At 43.6% G+C, this 23,823-nt stretch overlaps 2 protein-coding genes across 2 annotated transcripts; both read right to left on the bottom strand.

Moving 5' to 3' along the window:
- Window positions 1-3,315: 3,315 nt before the first annotated feature.
- On the bottom strand, window positions 3,316-6,753 carry LOC147441402 (receptor-like kinase TMK4). Its single transcript, XM_086483053.1, has 2 exons — window positions 4,213-6,753; window positions 3,316-3,980 (listed from the first exon to the last, which is right to left on the bottom strand). Exons 1-2 carry the CDS (start codon window positions 6,608-6,610, stop codon window positions 3,460-3,462), a joined length of 2,919 nt encoding a protein of 972 aa, XP_086339179.1. The 5' UTR covers window positions 6,611-6,753; the 3' UTR covers window positions 3,316-3,459.
- On the bottom strand, window positions 6,737-23,115 carry LOC147441401 (uncharacterized). Its single transcript, XM_086483430.1, has 2 exons — window positions 22,828-23,115; window positions 6,737-7,204 (listed from the first exon to the last, which is right to left on the bottom strand). The coding sequence occupies exons 1-2, from the start codon at window positions 23,113-23,115 to the stop codon at window positions 6,737-6,739; spliced, it is 756 nt and encodes a 251-aa protein (XP_086339556.1).
- Between the last annotated feature and the right edge of the window lie 708 nt (window positions 23,116-23,823).

Genomic DNA, 23,823 nt, shown 5'->3' with positions numbered 1-23,823 from the left:
GCTAAGCTATTACTTAGTTCAATTAGTTCCTCATCATTCAACACAACATCATCTGCAACACAGACAATTCTGTTAAACATTTAGCATTTTTTGTAGGCAATTGTATGACTTCAACAAAAAAAAAAGATTGTAGAATTAAACGTTTCAAAGCATTCAAACTTTAATTCAAGAGGGGTCATTAAAATATGATTTTTCACAGACTCAATTTTCCATTTTCATTACAATTTTGCACCTATAAATTGCATTATTTTTCCCAATCATAGCAATGGCAGACACGTTGTCTTCCATCATCACACTCTTTTTAGTGGATTTCTCCTTGTTAGAGCCAACAAATAATATATGTTTGAATAGAAACACATCCAATGAGGCATGAAGGATTGGCTCCACTACTTTCAATGAATGCCACACTTAATCAATCCCCCAATCTTTGCACACTTTGCCACCATCTCTTTACTAGCTAGAGTGTTCCTGCCAAATGTGCCAAAGCTATGGTCTTCATTGATTCATCTGTTAGGATCATCAAAAGGCTTTTCCAACTTTTGCAACTCATGTAACGTAGACTCTTCCATATTGCTCATTGAATGTTCCCTTGCTTCAATCTAAAATTTACATTACCAAATAAGGACAATCAATAGCCTTCAAACATGAATTACCTTCCTTATAGCAATAATTTTATTTCTTTGGATAATTATACAGGTGCGTTAAATGTTTCTACCACCATATAATGGCCCATTTGATCAAATCTCCCAGCTCTTTCTACGTGCAAAGCTATTTCATTGTGGCAAGTTGAAAATCACAAAGATACCTTGTACAACTTGCCACGTACAAGCTTTGGAGCACCTTTTGAGTAGTTTGGCTTCCATTCTTCTAACAAGGCAATATGCTCATGCATTCTCAGGGTGATTCTTAAAGAATTGATGGTGGTCATTCCTGAAAGCAATAGCTTTCAATCATCGTGATCGCCAAATGAAGAACAAAAAGGAAGGTTTTCTGGTTTCCTAAGAGATGATAAAAGAAATAGTGGAGAAGTGTGCATATTATAGATCTAAGTTCTAACCAATTGGAGAAGACATATAGGACAAACGAGTGCAGCCAAGCCACCATAACCAATCTAATAAATAAACTCATGGCAACAATGATAGTATGCATAATAACCATACAATTATGAGAATGCTATGACATATAGGACAAACTACTCCAACCAAGCCACCATAACCAATCTAATACGCGAACACATGCAAACAACGATTGTTGCACCTCGAAGGTAAAGACGATCTGTTCTCAAAATATTGACCAATCTAATGCATAGACTCATGGCAACATTCTTAGGCAATGGTCAGAGAATATGCATAATTACTAGTTATCTGTCTTATATGCTCATTTGACCTATACGGGGCAACCCGTGAGCCTCGAACCCTCAACCTTGGGTTTACATCATGAAGCCTCAAGTTTCAACCAATTGAGCTACGCTCTCCCTTTCATTCTTCCAAGAAAGATTGTCATTATCAATGCTACAGGGTCTTTTCTTCCTTGGCTTTCCATACTTTTTGAGAGGAATGGTGTGGGGGCATATTTTCAATGCGCTTCAAAAATCCATATAGTTCAAGCGAATATTCCTAAGGCTACACATCCTTCAACCTTCCTACTATTCTCTCTATTTTTCAGAAGGTATTTTTGGATTGCCCTTTTATCTACGAAGAGCATCGAGCGCAGGCAAGAATGTTTGAGTGAGCTGGATAATGCTCCTTTAGACATGAGCATTTTTACAAGCAAACAATAATCAAGGACCTTCAAATTTGCACTAGCAAGCCAAGCTATGGAGAGCTTCAAAGTGCACAAGCAAACCTTCATGAAGGATCTACTAATGTTGTGAGACAGCAACCCAAGACATACCAAATTGCTACTTGTGAATCTGTGTGAAATGTGGCCTCGCCAAGGTGCAAAACACAGCAAAGAGGCTCTGTAGATATAGCATTCACTACCCTTTGATCAGGGGGTGTGCACGAAATCTCGATGTGAGCATGCATATGCAAACAGAGAATGAGAATACGTATGAAGCCTATGCATAGGCAATTCCACTATAACTTGAAGAGGACACCTAGAAACTACTATCCATCAAACCAATTCACAAATGTCTATGCTAAACATCTTCGACGCTAAGAAATACTAACACATCTTTATACATACCTACATGGGACCACTTAATAGAACATGCCCATATTCAAGGAACAAATACAATTGTTTGAAGGCTGCATTGTTGGCTGTAAAGTCTCCGTTCTTCGATACACAATCTGACATTGCACTCTTATCATCAACCAAACATCCCATGGACATATATCTCTTAGATTCTCAAGTAGCAATTGATACCAACATGGACGTTTAGCAACACAAGGACCATAGCCATTTATTGTTTTCCATGCTGTCACCAATCATTCAATCTTGTAAGTTGTTATCATGATAGCAGAGTACAAACCTATCAACACTGATGCACTCACACAATCCATCTCTACTACAAGCCCACCCACCTCAATAGTTCTTCATTTGCTAGGTTTGGCTTAATGACCTTACTTATACCCCATGTATTAGTGCTCCTATGTCCCAGCTAGTAGTGTAAATTTTCCCAGTTCCCCGAAAATTCACGGTTACAATTCAATGGACCTTAATTTTCAGTGTAAACAATTATATCTTGGATTTTTTGCAGGCGTAAGGGTTGTCTCATTAACTTCACCTTAAAAAATATGACAGGCCTGTTCACAAAAGCCCTCCAAAGGACAAACCACTAAGCCTTCCAACGTTAAAAAATACGGCAAATTCTATTAATTGATAATCAATTAATTGATAATCAATTAAAAACACTTGGAAAAAAGTCACTTACCTTGGTTTACCCCAAAGTATCACATTCCCATTGAATCCCAGAACCCCATGACTCAAATCATTAGTTCCTTTGCTTGTGGCTGCCCTCTTGCCAGTAATGTTCGCCCCTGGCTTGTGTGTGAACAGGCCCTCCGATACAAAATACAAAACTCAAAATGCTCACAGAGACTTCCTCTTCCCAAATCATCAGATTCAGCAACATTTCAATACCCTCAGAGCAAGTCTCATTTTGATTATTGCTGTACATGCTCACACTTAAGAATTTGAGATCCTGAGCTCCATTCAAATGTTGTTTTCAATGCATGACACCTACTTCTCTACCTCACAATAGTACATATATAAGCGGGCACTCAAGCAGCTTTCGCTAGAGATTGTCTTCAAGCCTTCCCTTGGGCAGTCAGGGCCAACAGAGTAAACCTCAAACCACTTCACATACACATTCAATGACCCCCAGCCATCTCCAACTTTCACATACGAAAGCCGCACACCATTTGCAGCTCATGACATGCCATCACAACCTGCTTTGCATCTGTTGCATCACCTTTGCTTCCTCGGAAGTTGATGCTTCGAACAAGAGACGCATCTCTACCGCCCATCATTTGATGTGAATGTCTGAGCAAGTCCTGCTGGTCGAGCAGGAAGACTCGCCATTGACGCACCAACATTGTCTTCGATGTATTCAGAAGAACTGAAGGAACCACTCTCAAAAGCCTGCCACTTTTTGAGTGCTTGTGGAAGAGTCATGTGAAGATCTATGCCCTCATCATCTTCTGCAATATTCGTTGGTTTCCATTGCTCTACAAGAGGTGCTAGCACATTCACGGCATGGCCCATGTCCGGTCGGTTGTATGGCTCCCTGGCCGTACAATGCCCGGCTAGCTCTGCGACAACAAGGATACTTTGTGAAATTTCATCATTCACTTGAAGAGCACTATCAATGGCACTGAAAAGAGAGCCCTTGTTTCCTAGCTGTCGTCGGAACCATGTAACTAGGTGCATGCTTTCCTCCGGCTCTGTCCCGTCCAAAGCTTTGCGCCCAGTCAATAATTCCATGAGCACCACACCGAAACTGAAAACATCGGCCTTTGTTGTGACACGACCGGTCACTGCACACCCAGCATCAAACCAAAAGATCAAGTCAAGAACCTCAAGAGTCATCACACAAACTATGCCTTGTCCAATCTATAGTTCCTATAAAGAACAGAACATCTCACAAACATCAAACACTAGGAGCAAGACCAGCAGTAACTTGAACACGCAACATAATTGAAAGCCCTAGAAGCAGGCATGCATGACTAAAGCCACAAGACACCATAGTTGTGGAGCAATTACTCTTACCAGCATATTCCGGAGCCAAATATCCAAAAGTACCGGCCAGCCTCGTCTCCACAGAAAATTTTCCCCCTTCTGGTGCAAGTTTCACCAGCCCAAAATCTGATACCTTGGCTCTATAATCATCTCCCAAAAGGATATTGGATGGCTTCAAATCTCTGTGAATGAAACTTCTATGGGCCAACCCATGCAGATATTCGATTCCACGCGCTACATCCAACGCAATACTTAAGCGCCTGTCCCATGTCAAAAACGGCAATTCGAGCGACTTCCATTCAAAAAGATGTTGACTCAGAGTCCCAAGTGGCATATACTCATAGACAAGAAGCCTCTCATTACCCTCAATACAATACCCCAAGAGAGCAACAAGATGCCTATGTCGAACTTTGGTGAGCACGGCAATTTCTGCCTGAAACTCTTCCAAACCTTTGCTGCTTACCATAGAGGCTAACATCCGTTTCACGGCAATCTTCGTGCCATCATCTAGTTCCCCTTTGTAAACAACACCAAAACCCCCCTGGCCCAGCACATTCTCCTCATTGAAATTATTTGTTACACTTCTGAGAAGCTGAATGGAGATCACAAGATTGCCAGCTTCGAGTACTTGAAGGCTCTCCGTTCTATTACTTGTGTTAAGAACATCATGCCCTCCATTTTGGGAAGCAATGCTGTTTACAGTTACCTTCACAACATCTCCACTATCTCCAATTCCTGGAGCCCTTAGATATGCGGTATTCGGACTCTGAACTCTGCGAAACTTTTGGTTTTTCTTCTTGCAAACAGTCAAAACAATAATAGCAAAGATCACAATTGCCAAAACCCCCACAACCACACCAGCAATGGTGCCCACATGTGATGGAGAGCTCTTGCTTCCTCCACTATCTGAGCTTCCTCCTCCACCACTATCTGAGGGAGAGGAGGGCACTGATGGGACATTGGTGGGACTATTGGTGGGACTATTGGTGGGACTATTGGTGGGCGGCATAATCACACTTGAAGGGGGTGCAGTGTTGTTGAGGTTAGCATTACCTGTGACATTCAGTGCTACCCGATCTTTGTCAAAAGAAGGAACAGGTCCATAGAGATTGTTGTTACTCACATCTATCCGCACCAAAGAGCTCAGCATGGTGAGAGACTCTGGGATGGTACCCGTGAGGTTGTTATTACTGAGGACCAATTCCATAAGAGAAGTGAGATTTGCAAGGGCAGGAGAAATTGTCCCTGAAAGCTGGGATGCCGAAAGATGGATTGATGTAACTTTCCCCTGACCCCCTGCACATGTCATGCCTTTTAAAGAGCACGGATCGCTACCATCCCATGAGTTTATCAAAGAATATGGATAATTCACATGTTGTAAAAAGGAAATAAGTGCTGAAACCTCTGTTGTGCATACCACTCCAATCTCTGTCTGGCAGAACTTGTTGTCAGCATAGGTATAATCCGATGCGTCCGAGATCGAAACCTTGGGTATTGGTCCAAGAAGCTGATTGCCTTTGACGGTGAACACTTTCAAGGATGGGGATGCCGAAAATGTCGAGGGTATGGTACCAACTAGCAGATTGTCATTAAGCCTACATTCGACCAAGGATACCAAAGAGCCAAGGGCATCAGGGATCGTACCTGTGAAGTTATTAACATGAAGCCAGAGCATTGTCAGGGACGGCATGCTCGCGACAACATCAATTGGGCCAGTTAGCAATTTTCCATCATTGTTGTTGAGCTCGAATCGAGATAGTTGCACGAGGCTGCTGAAAGAGGAAGGGATACCGCCACTAAGACGGTTGTAGGAGAGCCGGAGATCTTCTAAGCTTGTAAGAGTGCTGAGGAAATCTGGGATCGGCCCTGCGAGGCTGGTGTTCGTGAGGACAAGGGTGGTGAGGCCTACTGCAGATGCAATGTCTGAGGGGAGGCTCCATCCAGTGGAAGAGTTGATGGGATTATTTTGCAGTGTGAAGTTGACAAGGGAGCTTAAACCCTTGAAGAAATCTGAAGGTATGCTTGTGAATTGCTGGTCCCCAAGGTAAGCGGTTGTTAGAGAGGAGAGACCACTGAAGGAAGGGAGAGGGCCACCCAGAGAATTACCTTGCAAAGCGATCTGCTCAAGACCTGAAAGCTGGTTTAAAGTCGAAGGGAGGCTCCCCTCTAGAGCTGCGGTCTTGAGCTGAAGCTGCGATACTCTGCTCCCCCTGCAGAGCACATAGTCCCAGCGATCGTCACATGGATTCTCGCCTTGCCAGCTTGATAGCTGGCTAGGGTTTGTTACGCTCTTTAGAAGCGCCTGCAGAACCGCTAAATCCTGCGGGTCCGTCACACAGCTAGCCTTGATGTAGAGATGCAGGAAGCAGAGAACCAGAAGCAAAAGAGCTCTGTTTCCCCCCAGATGGGAAGAATGAGAGGAGGGCATGACTCTGTGAAAGTGAGAGGGGCGGGGGGTTGTTTACTTTCCGGTCAGAACGTCGCGCGCCTGCGCCCTCCCAGCTTGCTCTCAGCTAGTCGTGACCTCGCGACCTCCCACCATGATAACCCTCAGCTAGTCGTGCTTGAACATTGCGAAATTCCTGCTGAGCGTGGGAATGCGAGAGAGAGAGAGAGAGAGAGAGAGAGAGAGAGAGAGAGAGAGAGTGGGTGTGTGTGTGTGTGTGTATGTGTGGGTGGGCGCGCTCTTCTCTCTTGGAGTGAGGGCAAACAGGGGAGAATGTGGTTGTGGGAATGCTCTGGGCGCCGAGCAGGGGAACCGAGCAGGGCGTCTGGGGCGAGAGGGACGAAGCTCTTGGACAGGAGAGAGCGCGTACGAGCACAAGGGTTGGAGGGAAGAACATGGTGTAGGGCCCACCGCAAAGAGCCGAACACACTGTAGAGTCCAGGTTGGCACAAGGCCCGCCAAGAGAAGAGACTCGAGAGCAAGGCGCTGTTGCAGCCGGCGCCGGCGCTCAAGACACACATGTTCAGGAGTTGAAAAACAAACACCTGCCGACGTGGTCCCCGCAATGCTTGCTCCCTACGTCGCCAGCTGTAGCCTCCTTCTAGACTCTCATCCACTCTCAAAATGCTCGCTTCACATGAGAGGCTCGTCCCGCCTGGTGCTTGGAGAGGTTAAGCACACTGGTCCCATCGAGAGTTTACAGCGCAACCCGGGGCTGGACACAACCACTCTAAGGGTGGGTTCAGACTAGGCGGGGAAGAAAAATGCAAAGGGGCGTCAATCCTCCATGGCGAATTTTGATTGGTTGGAGTTTGAGACACTCTTCCGTCGGGCCCTCCATTTTTCTTCCACCACCCCCCCCCCCCCCCCCCCCGGAAGAGTTGATGGCCTCTCTCAGCCCCCTTCACTTTTTTATTTTCCTCCTCCACATTGTTCACACTAGGCAGCAGCAAATTTGCGAAGGCTTGTTTCTTCCGCCGATTTAGTCTGAACCAAGGCTAAGCCCTAGAAAAATATGCTCCAATCTGAATATTTATAGAGCATTCGTAGTGCAAGAGTTGAAATCGAAAGCAACGCTTGAAATCATGCATTCATGCAGTTGCATGCGAATCAAATGCTACCAACTTAAAAGCTAATTGCTACAAGCGGAGAAGATGTGCATGTTGTGTGACCGTGCAAAGTGCTTGTGGCGCATGAGAGGAGAATTTTCTCTAGCCCCGCCTTACGCTAGGCGGGACGGGGCTTTCAAACTTAGTAGACAATACGTCCGCAATGAGGGCGAAAGGGGCATGCATGTTGGTTGGCACTCAACCATCGAACAAGAAAGTGTTTGGAACTTCCACGACCACCTCCAACTTGGGTCACCTCCCGCTCTTCAAAAACCACCTTCCCTTTCAACACAAAAGGCGACAAGATGTGGTCGATTTTGGAAATGGGTGTTCCTCACTAGTAATCAAACAAGATCTCCATTTGAATTGGTTGACCCAAAAAATTCTAAGCCATTGTCACCTTTGCTTGTGAATCGATATTGCAGAGGTAGGATTCCACACCCACCATCCTCTCTTAGCTTTGGATCCCCTATACACCCCCCTTCCCCTTCCATCATTCATGGCTTAGAAGGAACTAGTCTTTGCTTAGCAGGCATTTCTATAGAAGGTTGTTGGGACATTATGTTCAATATAAGATTCAATAGACATAGAAGAGAGGACATTATGACAACGGACAATTTCATAGACATGAGATCAAGGACATTGTAAAGACCAATGAGCAATTTATAAACTATAAACAAATCTAGAAGTAGACGACCAAGTATATCAAAGGACTTGAACAATTTAGTAGCATTGAGGAACTCTAAAAATTCATTAGGGAGCAATGGCCTAGATCATGCCAAGTGGCCCATTGTGGGCTCAACAAATCACCAAAGCACATTAGGCTTACCAAGTAAAAATTGAAGTGCACTACAGGCCTAGTAATCATGTACGGTGTCGTCCAAGTGTGCAAGGCAAAGGACATTGTTTTTTCTAAGCTACATAAAAACAATGTGAATAGTTAAACATTTTGTCTTGCAATGAGGCATAGAGTGAAAATGTTGAGCATATAGTGCACATCATGCAAAAGCGCCATACGGAAGTATGGTGGAGAGTCGATATTGTGTCTACCCAAAAATTATAAGGAACAAAAGTCGTGCTCTATGCCGCAGTCTTTAGGTGATGTCTAAGAAAACTCATAGGCTTGGAGGTTTGGATGAAAAATATGAACCTTGCAGTTCTGTCGAGGTGGAGGTGTACTTGTCAATTCAAAACATCCATTGCTATGAATATAGATGCTTCCTATGGCACACACCGCAAGAATTAAAATAGATATAAAAGAGGTAGAATAAAAATTGAAATTAATGAGAAGGAGAGCACTTTTAATATGAAAATATGAATCAGAATAAGTTACAATGTGAAAATAAATTACAAAATATGACAATATGAATCAGCATAAATTACAATTTGAAAATAAATTACAATGTGAAAATGCCCTTTTAACATTATTTAGAATGTATTACAGTCAAAATAAATTCCAATCTAATTCAAATTGTAAATAGAGTCAAGGGGATTATTATTGCAAAGTCTGAGGTTCTTGCCAATACGTGAGCATATAGCCTCAATGCTCGTTGATTTGTCACGCATGACTTGCTTGAGGAAGAACGGAGAAGCGTATGTGACATGTTATTAAGGTTAGTGTTGATTGCTTGGTTGAGAAAGCTCCATACTACTACAAGAAGCAAGATGTTGAAGATGATGGAAGTTGCGCAAGGGAAAGGGAAAAGTTGTTATGAACCACAACCAAGGAGGTAACATGTATATTCCAGTTGAGGCCTTCCCTTCCCATTTGGTTAAAATAGCATAGAGCTTCCTTGCCACAACCATGTTGGGCATATCCTACTATTAACATGTTCCAAGAGACCATATTTTGAACAGAGAGCTCATAAAGAACTTTATGGGCATCACTTTTGACATACATAACGACCAAAGTTTTGCCAAGTATAGCATGTTCTTTGACAACACCTAATTTCCTCATGACGACTTCAAGAAGTGGCTTGCTTACTTACTTGGCCATGTAATTCATGTCAATTAATTCCACCCCATTCAATCAGATAAAGAAGAGGCTCCACTAGGTTATTGGTGGAAATCTTTGCATAAGACCCTTAAAAATAGATCATATATGTTAAAAATAATAAACATGGAAAATTTTGGATCAATCGATCTTTGGGGAATTCACACAAATTCTAAAGATATTTTGGGTGATTGAACCGACAAAGGGCTATCAAAAGTAGCACTAGAGTAGGGGTGCATTTTCTCATAGGGGTGAGCATAGAAAATTGAAGGCAAAGCCACATGGGACAAAGGTGGTGGAGATGGGCACCTCAAGCGTAACATTAAAAGATGGCACACACACACACACACACACATATATATATATAGAGAGAGAGAGAGAGTAAACGAAATGGGAATATCAAAGGAGGGAGGGGGGGAGGGAAGGAGGGGACTTTGCTACAATAATGAAGGAGAGAGGGAGAATGGCACAATGGGAATATCAAAGGAGAGAGGGAGGGGACTTTGCTACAATAATGAAGAAGAGAGGGAGAATGGCAATATATTCAAGAGGAGAGTCATATCATGTATCTGTGGCTATCAACAGTGGGGTAGGCCAATTAATTGTGTGACTATTGGATTGGCATGAGTAAACATCGGGGGAGCTAGCAACCCACTCATTCACCTTTGTCTATTTTTCCGCTTATCTTCTTGATCATTCGTCGCCTCTACAACACGACCACCCACAACCCTTCCTCCACAACCTGATTTTCACTGTAGATAAGAGCTAAGACATGCCATAAACATTGAGTCTGTAAATTTGGGTACTATAGTGTGTCTATTTAAGGGCAACCTTTTGACAACTTCAACAATGGCCACGTATATTATGGGTCATGCGATAAGCTAGGTCTTACTTGTGTATGTTTCCTTGAAATGTGTCGCATGCCTCGAGCCTTGCTTTCTAAGTTTACATGATCGCAAAGGGTTTAATGGAGTATGTTTGCTAGAGTTTTTAATGTGTTCACATGCATGCCCTCTTTCAGAGGCACCATCCCAAGTGTCATTTGTGGGAGGTATGTCTAACCTCACTATCCTATCTTATTGCAGTATTAGCGAGAACCACAATTAATTTGTCAAACCATGGGATGAAGCTGACTCGACTAGTGCATAGAGGCTACAAGAGGTTGTCAATCTCTTGGAAAACAACTAACAACTCGCATCTAACTCAAGCTACACTCAAGTTGTGCGCGTATGTCGCACGTGTCAATGCAAGGAACTTGCCGATACACCGTGTGCGAGCCACAAATGGCTCCAAGCACACAACAAGCCTAAACTAATAAGCTCAAAGATGGCGTTGGTGTGTCACTCACTGCTCTACGCTTCCTGTCGTGGAGGATTCCTCGCCGCGAAGAGGAAGGAGATGCCGCGCTCAACCGCCTCACCGCCGTCGTGCCGCCGCAATGCTCGATCTCTCTCTCTCTCTCTCTCTCTCTCTCTCTCTCTCTCTCTCTCTCTCTCTCTCTCTCTCTCTCGCTCACGCTCACGCATACACACACACACAAGGAGATGAAGAAGAAGAAGAAGAAGATGGAGCAAGAGCACTCTTCAATTGCACAAATGAGAGAATGAGTGAATTTTAGGTTTAGTTGACTTTTATATGAGCTCGCCCCATTCACACTTGGGCGCCCATGCTTAGCCAACTAATCCCTTGAATGTTCCAGTTAGAGTGCGCCTCTCATCGGCGATCACTCTTACCCTTTTTCTATTGGACCGACAAGCCCGGTACCTGACTCTACCAAGTAAATAATACAATGTCCGTCGTAGGTGATAGGGTGTCCGTGATCCGTGAGCGTTAACATGCCCCCCTTCCTGATGTAGATTCTGTCCTCGGAAGCTATTGAGTTGAAGCTTTTCGTTGAGGTAGAAGAGCATTTGAGATGAATGTCCTTAGCCTTCTGTAGTCACTGCAAAATCAAACAACATTGGCACAGTAATTGCATTCTCATATAGAATTAAAAAGCATATGCAGTTGTAGACAGACAACTTGATTGGTAACAAAAATTTAAACCATTTGTCAGCTATAAACATTAAATTGCAATATAATCCAACGCATAAACAATTATGAAGGTCAAAAACTAAACAAGTCTGGGGTCACTAATTTAACAGTCGAAAGGCACTAAAGATTGACTATTAATACCATGGGTAAGCTTCTTAATTTTCTCTGGTCAATTAAGTTGTTTAATCGCGAAAGCCAAGTATTTCATGTGGAGGATTGACTAGAGGCTATACCTAGAAGACCTTGTAGTTAAGCTACGATAAAAGGAATTTCTCATGAAATCATCGCCTGACTAATTATTTTTTCTTTGACCCCCCAAAGTCTTTTCACAGTGATTCAATTTTTATGTGTGTGCTTATTTTGTATGCCTTGGGTTTTTGCTTTCAAGGAAAAACGCCCACACTGGGAACCTCTAGGGCTCTAGTACCATAGGTGATACATGTGAGTGAAGTAAATCAAGCTGAGATTTCTCTTCCAACTTAAGATTTTACATTGTGGCACTTGATTTTTTTGTTTGTTCGTTTTTAGCATTTTAATTTTGTAACTTTGGGGGGTCATATAACACTATTACCCTCCCCAGGCTCATCACACTAGTAAACTCCCTTTATAATACTTAAGCTAAAGATCAATAGGGACTAAGCCCACTAGAAAGCCCTAGTACATTTCACACAATGCTGTCTAACTCGGATTAAGAACCTAAGTAACCATTAATTATTAGGAAGGCATTCCCCATGGTATTAAGAGAAGATATCTAACACCTAGCTTGGTCAAACTAGCTTAGTCAGACTGCTTGATTTTTAAACCCAGACAAGTGATTATGACAAAAAATTACATTGAATTCAACGTTTGGTACTAAGCAAATGCACTGAATATTATGCTACCAATCACAATTAAAGCAGACAAACATAGATGCAAAAAAGATAAGGGGCCATGCTAATGGACAAGAAACACCTGTTTGTGTTGATAATTGCACTTGATTTGAAGAGTGAACGACATAAAGATCCATGAAGGTCCAAATCCTAACAACAACAACACGTTCTCGTAACTAGGAAACACAAAGAATACCTCTAGGAGGCACATAAGTGGGAAAAAGGAACTTTGCAATCACTCAACTTTAAAACAGAAACACTCCTATCGTACTAATTCTACCTACCCTCCATCACTTGAGTGATGAGGATCAAAGGTGTCTGATGACATAGGTTTCTATTTCAGTGTACCGGATGTGACGTGTAGGTCTTGGTCAATGTTTTGACTTTTATTGTGCATACTCGTTTGCTAATTGCTCTTGCTCTTTATTATTTTTGTTTTCTGTGAGTATAAGGCTATATATATACATTTCCTAAGATTGGGAGATTGAGAGGTCAGGGAGGAAGGTTGACAGGGAAGCAAGTGAATGATGACTATCAGCAAACACTCCCCCCTTTTTTGGGTAGATCATACCATTTGAAATGAGCTTGTCACCCTTTGAAACCAATTATTCCAGTTGGTAATAGGTGGGGATTTTTGCCAGTAGTTTTCTATTACCTTAGGTGCCTCGTCGAGTTGTAAGAGTGGTAAGGTAGTTTCCCAGGATCGAACTTGAAGTGGTTCATCAGGTGATTCTTGAACACGGGGAGGTGTGGATTCGTTTGTAGCTTTATGGAGGTCCACTATTGTAGGTCAAGGTTATGAAGAAGCTTTTACCTCTATGGATGCATTACATGAGGAGCTAGAAGCTTCATGGGACTCCCCCCTTTCTGAGCTAGGTGGAACAAATTGTTCTTTCTTCGGTACCAAACTAGCTCTGGAGCGGGTGTGTAGCATTCTGTGAATTTTTTCTTTCCGCGATCGTTGATTTGTTTTGGAGCTACGAGATTGGGCTCACATGGGGCAGGTGACAAGTAAGAGTACAATTTACGTTTTGGCACCCAGATTTGATCATTTCCTTGATAGTAGCCTTGGGTTTCCAATAGTCGTTTAGGAATCCACCGCCACGTTTTCTTACTTTTCTTGGAGCGAGTGGGACGTTTCTTACAAGGCGCCAAAAATGTGGGCTTCTGTTTTTTAGCATCAACCATGGTCGCTAAAGAAGATTTAGGGACCCACTTGTATGTTTTCTTCGTTATATTAGGATGAGTCTTGTCAGAAGCTATATGCATTGCTTCTAACATGTTTAAGGGTACAAGTGGTGGTATTGCATCCCCCTCAGGTGTTACCCAGGTCGTCCCCCTATTTCCCCAAGTGTCTATGGTTGCTGCTAGGTGGACCCAATCCACATTGTCCGACTCAGTCATCCCAGGTAGTACATCCATATAAGGAGAATCTTCCCCAACATCAGTGTCCGCTTTACACGTGTAACAATACTGCAATGGGGCCGAGTGAACTGTGGTGTCAGATCTATGATCAGTTATAAACCTGTTTCCTAGAGGATGTGCTCGACCCGTCACAAGATCCACTCGAATGACTGAATCTTGGAACTGTAAGTAGACATGGTTTTTAGACCAGTCATGTACCATTTTTGCTTCCCTCATGAAAGGACGTCCTAAGATCATCTCCGATGCCATAGTGTGTTTGGAGAAATCCATAACAATAAAGGTAATCCTTATTTTATTTCCAAAGACCTTGATCTTGAGATCTTCTAGCATCCCAATAGGTTTAACAATAGACCCATTGGCCATCTTCACTACTATGGTTGTGGTCGCAAGGTGAGGTCTTCCCATAGTTTCCCAGCAATTTTTAGTCACAATGCTAACCCCAGCGCCACCATCAAGGATTCCCTTCACAGATAATCCCTTAGTAGTGATTGGTATGGTCGCATTGGATTCATCACCCTCAAAGTATTGTCCTAACTTGTTAACAAGTATTTCTATAACAAGGTTCTCATCTAGGTTGGGTTGTGGATCTAAGTGTTCCTCCTCTATTGGCATCTCCCCAGCTCCCTCCATCTGTGCAAATTGTGGTAGCCCAAACTTCAGTTCTCCATTGAGGAAGGCTCGAAGAGCTGAGACTAACTTGGGGTCTTTATATAGTTTGGACATGATGGTGGTTCTAACTTCTGAAGACATGAAATCCATCAATTTGGCAATGTTTAACGGCACCTTTTGGCCTTGAGTCCCTTGACGTGGGAAAGATGGGATCTCCATTTCTTTGATAGGATCAGGTAGTCCCTCTGTAAACATTATTTCCATCGAGAAGTGAGTACGCCCACTTTCCCATGACTTTAAGTCACTCTCTTCTTGGATGACACTAGGTATGGCTAAGGGTCTATGGTCTTGGTGAGGTTGTTGTTGCGTAGGGAACAAAGTGTCTGTAATCTGGATCTGTCTAGGTGTTGGTTCTAGACCCCTTTGGGTATCTTCTACCAAACTCCTTAATTGCTTGACTCGCTCAATCTCCTCTGTAGGGTTTGGATAAGTTCCTATCTTCTTCTTGGATCCTGGCCATTGTGGCTCATGAAGATCTTCCTTGTTGGTTTCTATGTTAGTGGTCGTTTTGGTCTCCATGGTTTCACCTGAATCCGAATCTTCTTCAGTGTCGTTCATATATACGGGGTCGTCACCAGTCCCTATGTTGGTCTTTGAACTAGGGTCTGACTTCGCTACTTTTTGCGATATCTTCCTTTGTGTTTTCTTCTTTTTCTGAGATTGGGCAATTGATGCCGTGTCTCTTTCCTCAAGAATATAATTTTGTTTTTGGAGCATCGATCGTGTGAGTACGTTTACTGGTACCACATGTGTACTTTGTGATGTCTCCTCGGTAACTTCAATCAAGTTTAATGGCGTGATCTTTGGTGCATTTGGATTATTTGGACATTGGGCAATCAAATGATCTATGCCACATCGATTACACATGAGTATTGGCATTGTAGATGTGATCGCTTGACTGGTTTGCATTAGTGTGGCGTTCTTTTGTAGCCTAATAGGACACTCGGCTACAGGATGTGGACCTCCACACTCATAGCATTGAAGAGGTGGTCTCTTAGCAGTGTAATTGATATTTTGGCCTCTTGCCACAAGAGCAGCTACCTGATATATAGGTTTGACTTGTCCCCAATAGTCCTCCATGTAGTATTGTGGACTTTCTTCAAGCACATCCATCCCATAGGCAATATTAGGATCTATATCTTCCTCACAGCCTTCCAAACAAGCAATAGATGACTCACAACCCACTTGATTCATAGAAGTGATTCTCGGATGTGTTGTTTGAACAACATTTTGGGCCCTATGGACCATGTGTTGTGATGTTTGTTCAAGAGGTGGGGCCAGCATCAATGCAGGCACTCGAGGTGTGTCTGTCCATGCTAAGGTTGGTCTATTGGCCATCACGCGCTTAAATACTATGCAATCCTTAGCTTGATGACCATACCTCCCACAAGCATTGCAGTTCCCATTGAATTTTACTCTAAAAGTAGGGCATTCACTGGTACTATGCGGTCCATAACATACTGAGCACCATTGTTGCACCCTTCTTGGATACATATGATTATTATGCGGAGTACGATTGTCTCTAAGACTCTCTTGAATAGCCTTGGTGAGATCTGCTAAAGTCGTCTCAGATATCTTTGGCTCCTTAGCAATAGGCTTTAGGGTCATTGGCTGATGCCCCGATGCTTATGAGCTAATAGATTTAGACTCAACAGACACTCTTTCTCCTTGAATCATTAAATTATCCTCCAATTGGATCGCATTGGTGGTGACTGCTTCCCAAGTGGTGATACCTCTAATGACTAAGCCATTGTAGATATCCTCATGTCGAATCCCCCAATTAATCTATCAAGCAATTGGTTATTGTTGAAGCGCTCATTTGGATTACATCGAGAATTCAAATGCTTCAAGCGACTAATAAAGTCTCTCACCAACTCTCCTTCCTCTCGTTGGGCTTTCTGGAGCTGAGAGGCTACACCCCAAAGTACTCCCTCTCGTATGTATTCTTTCAAGAACAGTCTCCTAAGAGTAGGGTAAATCGTTTTTCCTTCCACCCTTAGGGTTCTATACCAATCCCCTGCCTTCCCACTTAAGGTTAGGCTTAAAGCATTGCTCTTATGCAGGTCATTGTGTTCCCCTAGAGAATCGCATATTTGTTCAAACACTTCGATATGCTTTCTCACATCCCCGTCTCCACTAAATTTTTGTTTGAGCTTGGCTATTTGTACTGCCTTACTTCTAGGCTCTCTATTAGGCGTGTTACGCATATTCTTAGCAATAGATTGACCAATAGCTTGAGCAAATGTTGCCAAGTCACCTAAGTGAGCAGGCACCGTGGGTGGAGGTGCTCCAGAGACTACATGTGGAGTAGGTATTGGCATTGGGCTTGATGTATAGGAAGCCCTTGGGTTCCACGTTGGGTACGATGTTGTGCCATGTGGTGGCCCAAAGTTCATATGTGTGGCCCTAGGCATAGCAGACGTCGGATGTGACATGCTAATGCTAGCCGGTATAGTCCCATGGAAATAAGAAATTGGGTATTGTGGTTGTGGAGCATAGGTAGTTGAAACAATGGGAGGGGTAGGGACTACATGAGTACGAGGACCCATGGGTGTATACGATTGGTACACACTTGTAGGTACTGCTGCAGGCATTGAGCTACCATGTAGCGGTGCCCCGGGGCGGTCACTTTTTAGAATGTGTATGTTATCACGTGAGTTAACCGGAGAGGATTATTAAAAGATCAAAATGTATCAAAATGTATACATGCAGAGGGGGGTGGGGGTTTTTTAAATAGGCACGTAGTGTAAATATAGTATGTATATTGAGGTATTATTAATAACCTCTTGACGCACACGATATAGGAAGCTTTTGATAAGCCCCAAGAGCGGTGTATTACTAACAAATGAGGTCCATGGCGTGTTTTTCGGCATGCCCATCGTTGGGGTAGGCATGGTAGCCGTGGTGTCATCAAGGGAAAGATGAGCTAGACTTGGAAAGGTGAAGCTATTACTTGTGGGCTCAGATTGCACTGAGACCCCTGGAGAAACAACATATGGAGGATCCATCGGACTTACCGAGGGAGTCTCCATTTGTGATAAGGTCGGTTGTTTAGCCTTTCCTATATCCAAGAATCTCATGAGACCCGTTGAAGGCATATTGATCCCCTTGTTCTGTCTCTCTAACTCAATGACCCTATGGATGACCTCACAAACTCTTTGTTGTTGATCCTCCACACTAGTAGCACCCATTGTGGATTGTAGGACATCTAACCAACCCACGTGATAGGTGTATAGGTCGGTTAGAGTTTTTGTTTGTAGTTCGTACTCCCAGTTCTCATTTAAGAACACTCCATCTAGGATTGAGGTGCTAGGGGTGTCCTTTGAGCTAGATGCAATGTTGCTTTCTAGGCGTTGGCCCTTAGCGGTTGCTAAGTCAGGAGCACTCAATTGCTCTCTTAGCAAGGATATTGACATAGGGGCTTTCGCTTTTAACTCTCTTCGTTGCTCCGCCTTGCGTAAGCTCTCGACTTCCTTTTCCCTCGCTGCAAGAATATACCGCTCAACCTCTTGCACTTCGGCAAGGCTTCTACCATCGGGTAATATGACCTCGGAGGAAATAACTCTGAAGAGTCAGGAGGTGCAGTGAATGAAGTATTCACGTGCACATTCTCTAAGGCCATAGGCTTTACATTGGTCATGAATGGAGAATTTACTTCCCCACCCCCCTCATTTACATCATTAGCTCCATGTTCAGAGCGAGTGGCTCTATTAAAGGTTTCCTTCAGGAGGCTAAGCACGCTCGGCCCGGACCGCGGCCCCATGGCATGCATGTCTTGGCTTGAGCTATTAGGATTAGGCATTGGGAAACCCTCGATGACGTTGTAGTCAGAGGAAGAGTCACTAGCCGCTATGTTCGGGTCTTGGTTTGTACTACCTTGGGTCCCCGCCGAGGGCCCGGAACCTAAAGTAGGTGGATATTGAGAACTTGCGTAAGTCGAAATTCTCTCTAGTTGCTCCGTCTCTAGCACACGACTAGAGCGCAGATGCATGTGCCTTTGGCAACCTACAAGCGTCGACGAATAGCCTCGAAGGTTAACCGCTTACTTTTTTAAGCGTCCGTTTTCACTCGTGTTTTTTACGTTTTTAATATTTTTTTAATGTTTGATTTTTTTTATTTAATTGTGTGATAGCTCAAAATGAGCGTATCACTTAGAGGGTCGCTGTGTACTTTACAGCACAATTTTCGAGCATTTGAAGTTCCGTTGGTCCTCAAAAAATTGATTTTTAGCTACTTGTGAAGCTAAAATTCATAATTTTAAAAGGCGACTGAGGCATAGGCCTGAGCGTGAGCTTGGGCTTGGGTCTGAGAGATATTCTCGATCTCGGTCCTTTAAATTTTATTTTATTTTTTTAAATTATTTTTTTTATTTTTTTTTAAAGGATAAGGTCGCCACGACCTACGCGAGAGCACACACACACTCTATCTACCTACTTCTAGCTAATACACCTACTGTTACACACTAACACACTCTATTAGCTCTCACAGATCTACTTCCTACTTATTGTACACAGAAAACTAACAACCTTAATACATAGAGAATAAACACAATACCTTTGAAAACTCCATTAACAAAGAAAACTAACAACCTTAATACACAGAGAATAAACACAGTACCTTTGAAAACTCCATTAACAAAAAAAATACACAGTATAACACAAAATCCTTCTTCTCAACACACACACCCTCCTTCCTTACCTTTCCTACAATTGAAATTGCACCACAAAAGAAGCACAGAGTGCCATTCAAACTTAGTGTATGGCATTCCCCAGCAACGGCGCCAAAAATGTGCGCGTATGTCGCACGTGTCAATGCAAGGAACTTGCCGATACACCGTGTGCGAGCCACAAATGGCTCCAAGCACACAACAAGCCTAAACTAGTAAGCTCAAAGATGGCGTTGGTGTGTCACTCACCGCTCTACGCTTCCTGTCATGGAGGATTCCTCGCCGTGAAGAAGAAGGAGACGCCGCTACGCCGCGCTCAACCGCCTCGCCGCCATCGTGCAGCCACAATGCTCGATCGCACTCTCTCTCTCTCTCTCTCTCTCTCTCTCTCTCTCTGTGTCACACATACACACACACACACAAGGAGATGAAGAAGAAGAAGATGGAGATGGAGCAAGAGCACTCTTCAATTGCACAAATGAGAGAATGAGTGAATTTTAGGTTTAGTTGACTTTTATATGAGCTCGCCCCATTCACACTTGGGTGCCCATGCTTAGCCAACTAATCCCTTGAATGTTCCAGTTAGAGTGCGCCTCTCATCGGCGATCACTCTTACCCTTTTCCTATTGGACCGACAAGCCCGGTACCTGACTCTACCAAGTAAATAATACAATGTCCGTCGTAGGTGATAGGGTGTCTGTGAGCCGCGAGGGTTAACACAAGTGACTGAAATCACCAAAAGCTAATCGCTCACATCGGCAAACAATTCACATTCGTTACAGCATCAAACGACATCGAAACGTAATGAAACTTCTAGGAAAAATTTATAAGACCTAAGCACACAGGCCTATGGCCTCAAACCCCACTTTAGGTCAAGTTCCAAAATTGCGATTATTAACAGTAGTGGATTTTTGACTTAGTCGTTTTTGACCCAGAATGCATCTAAATGCTTATCAATGATGCCCCAATACCCCGCCTATGCATAGTTTTCAATTTAAAAGTGTAAATTTCTAGTTATGATGAAATTAGGCCGTGGGTCGGCGACGCCAAAAGCTACGAAATACTGTGAATGGCTTACGTCAATGCGTAGAGCTCTTACCTACGGTTACAATGCAACAAACACAATCGCAATGTGACAACCGGAGAGGGAGTAGGAAGCGTGAGAAGGAGAGAAGTGAGCGCCGTTAGCTCACGTTGTGTATTTCTTATCCAAAAACTTGTAAAAAACTTACAAAAATTGGCTTTTATACCTTAGCCAAGGTTTTTGAGTGGTCAAAACTAATAATCTGGAGTTCTACCAAAGCTGGGAATTGACTGGCTGATACAATCTGAAAGCTTGTAGCCCCGGCTCATTAATTACAAAGTTTACCAAGAAAATAGGAGTTACAATATTCTCGATTTATCAAAATAATAATTGTTTTACAAGGAGAACTCCGAAAAATGGTGTCCGCGTTAGCTTGCTGCTAACATTCCCTCCCTCCTTGCCTGTGTTGTCCTTTGACACAACTTTATGGACTGAAATAGTCTTCGGGTTGACGGTGGGCGAAGCGATCTTTCAGTGCTTCCAGTGCCTTTTGGTATCTGATTTTTCGTTCTTTGTCAGGCACTTGCAAAAATTGCATGGTGACTTGGTTTTTCAGTTCCACCACTGAATAGCCTACAATTTTGGATGTGAGGTTGCTTATCACCGGTGCAAATATCTTTGTTCGCCAGGTGAAGAATCGAGTGTAGAATGCTTCTTCAAAGGCTAGCATATTATGCGACGACAGGAACATGCATCTGGCATAGAATCCATAAAGGATTTCTTCTAAAGGTTTCCCACTCAAATCGTAGCATAGGCCTTTGTTCCCTTCTCAAAATGAGAGCCATGGGGCTCCTGTCTGCTCAGGCTCATTGAAAACATGTATGCATGTGAGTAGCATCCTGCAGATCTTATATAGCATTGCACAAGAGAGATCTGGCAGACTCTTGAAGAATGTCATGGCGCCCGTTAGGGTTTTCACCATGTATTCCTCTGTCGCTTGGCCTCTCTCTGGAGCTGGCAGCCTAGGGAAATTGAGCCATGTTGGCCTTTTCTTCTGTAGTGCTTCATGCGCTTGCCATGTCCTTACTCTGGGTATAGGACAAAATGTTGGATAGAATCAGGTACCGCGGATGCTTGTTCAACCAGCTTAACCTCCACTTCGGGTGTTCTTTATCTGCGCCATCTTCTTGCATATCCTTGTATAGCCTTTCTTTTACCTGTAAGAGTTCTACCTTGATGAGAGGGTATGGCAGGGATAGCTGGTGCCATTGAGCCTTGATTTGATTGGGAGTGAGTTGAGTGACGTTGACAGAGTGTAAAACTCTCAACTCCCAATCCATAGCGGCCCTCCACTGCTCATCCACCTCTAAGGTGATCTTTTCCTTCAGTGTGTCTTCTTCAGCTTTTGACAGCTAGACCATTGGCATTGTATCTTCGTTAGTAACGTGGACCTGAAAGTCTTCATCAACACTCGGCTCTACTGTAGACTACGTCTCATATTCAGCAAACGAGACCAAGGGAATGTCAATTTGGGGTGGCTCTGAAGTGCCTCCTCTTCTTGTGTGTCAGGCTTTCCATCTCTGAGGAGTTGATTCATACGTTTCTGATCTGCAATCTCCTTTAGGAGCTCCTCCTCTCTTTGGACCCACATCAGTGCTAGGTCTTTGCGTTGTGACTGTTCAAGCTTCAATTCCAGTTCTAAATCTTTGTTTTTCTTATCAAGTTCCTTGTACACTTCATCTATTCCCTTGATTGAGGCCATGGCTGGATTTTCTCTTATTTGCCGCAAAAAAATGGCATGATCATTGATTCTCTACTCGGAATATTGCAGAGAAGCGTTGGTGACATCTAACTGCACTTGAATTTTCTGAACTGACAGTGAGGTGGTAAGAAGTTCATTTGTCACTTATGTCAGCTGCTCGTCTTTCACCTTGCAGGCATCAGATAACTTAGTGAGGAGGTCACCTAACTCCTCCATTTCCTTCTGTTGTTTGTCCCTGGCTATCTGATGATGTTCCACTTTTGTCTTTAGCTCTTGCACTTGCCTTTGGAGATCATTGATAGTAATCATCCTGTCGTCGAGCTCTCCTTGAAGAGCATCGATGACCATTTCTAGTTCTTTGGCTTTTGTGCTGCGGTTTAAGGCTGCTGAGCGGAGTTTCTCCGTCATGTCTTGCATCTGCCTTGCATACTCGTTTACTTGTAAAATTACTTCATCATTGGACTGCCACTCCTCCTGTCTTGCTAGTTGGAATGTGCCTGTAGCCTCCTGTGTTGCTTCTTGCTATGTTGTAAGTGCTTGTGGCACTGTAGAGGTGGATGGTTGTTCTTTTCCTTGGCCATCCTAAGGCTTTGATGCCTCGGCAGTTTATGGCTGAGTGGAAATAGCTGGTGTGGTCTCAACCCTTACCGTCTCTTCAGGTGTTGGCCTTTCTGCCTTCTCTGGCTCGGGCTCTTTCTCGTGTACAGTGGTATGCTCTTTTGCTGTATCTACCTCTTTATCCGTTTCTCTCGCCGGCTTTTGAGTTTCTTCTGCTGCCTGCTCCTGTTCTGGCTCGGCTTCTTTTTCCTCATGTCGTTCGGTGTGGTTAGCTTTTTGTGTAGCTTCTGTTTGGTGGGTGAATTCAGAATCTTTTTCTTTTTCGGTCTTAGCTTCTTCATTGGTATCTTGGCCTGGTGGTGTGGGTGGACTAGGCATGGGACGGTCCTGGTGTTCCAACAGCGGTGAGGTGGGTCGGGGAGATGCCTGGCTTTGCTCTTGGGTAGCTGCTTCCTCAGCTTTCTTTGCCGCTTCTTCTACCTCTTTTAGCTTTAGGGCTTTGGTGTTAAGGCGGTTACGCCACTAGCGGAAGCTAAATAGCGAGAACTCAACCAACAACAGAATTTGTCAGACGAGGACGGAGCTTGACCCGTAGGCGCATGGAAACAACTAGGTGGGTGTCAAATCACCTACTCGACCTTCTAATGACAATCACTACTAAGGAAATCAAATCTCAGTTCTAAAATATGCAAGTGACTGAAATCCGTACTACGAACGAATGCTATACGAAACAGGATCTAGAATCATTGAATTGATCTCAAACTCAAGGGGAAGTCTATACACTAGGTAAGAACAACACCCTAAAGACTTGAACTGCAAAATCAACCTATAACCACTCCGTGCGGTAAACGCGTATGAAGACAGGCCGAAAAATACAGGTGATCGAAACTTGACCCCGATGGTACTAATGTGTAGCTCTACTCGTTGTGGTTCTATAGATATGCTGGACGCTCTATTCCGACACACGAGTTGGAAGAAAACTCACACCGAAGCTCGTAGGAACTTACCACACATAGAAGCCGATAGCGCGCACTCTTGGTATCAGTACGTAGCTCTCGTCGTTGCTAACACAATGGCGGTGTCGCT

Source organism: Adiantum capillus-veneris, chromosome 15 (assembly GCF_014529385.1).
Source record: "Adiantum capillus-veneris isolate H3 chromosome 15, ASM1452938v2, whole genome shotgun sequence".
Classification (NCBI taxonomy): Eukaryota; Viridiplantae; Streptophyta; class Polypodiopsida; order Polypodiales; family Pteridaceae; genus Adiantum; species Adiantum capillus-veneris.
The sequence above is the reverse complement of the archived record's forward strand: the minus strand, read 5'-3'. Positions and strand labels throughout refer to the sequence as shown.

Coding starts and splice junctions, on each gene's coding strand:
- LOC147441402 (XM_086483053.1), bottom strand. CDS start 6,610: ATGCCCTCCTCTCATTCTTCCCATCTGGGGGGAAACAGAGCTCTTTTG. Junction 3,981..4,212: donor TTTGGCTCCGGAATATGCTG/GTAAGAGTAATT, acceptor CTGGGTGTGCAG/TGACCGGTCGTGTCACAACA.
- LOC147441401 (XM_086483430.1), bottom strand. CDS start 23,115: ATGCCTAGTCCACCCACACCACCAGGCCAAGATACCAATGAAGAAGCT. Junction 7,205..22,827: donor GGCCAACACCTGAAGAGACG/GTAAGGGTTGAG, acceptor CTGGCGACGTAG/GGAGCAAGCATTGCGGGGAC.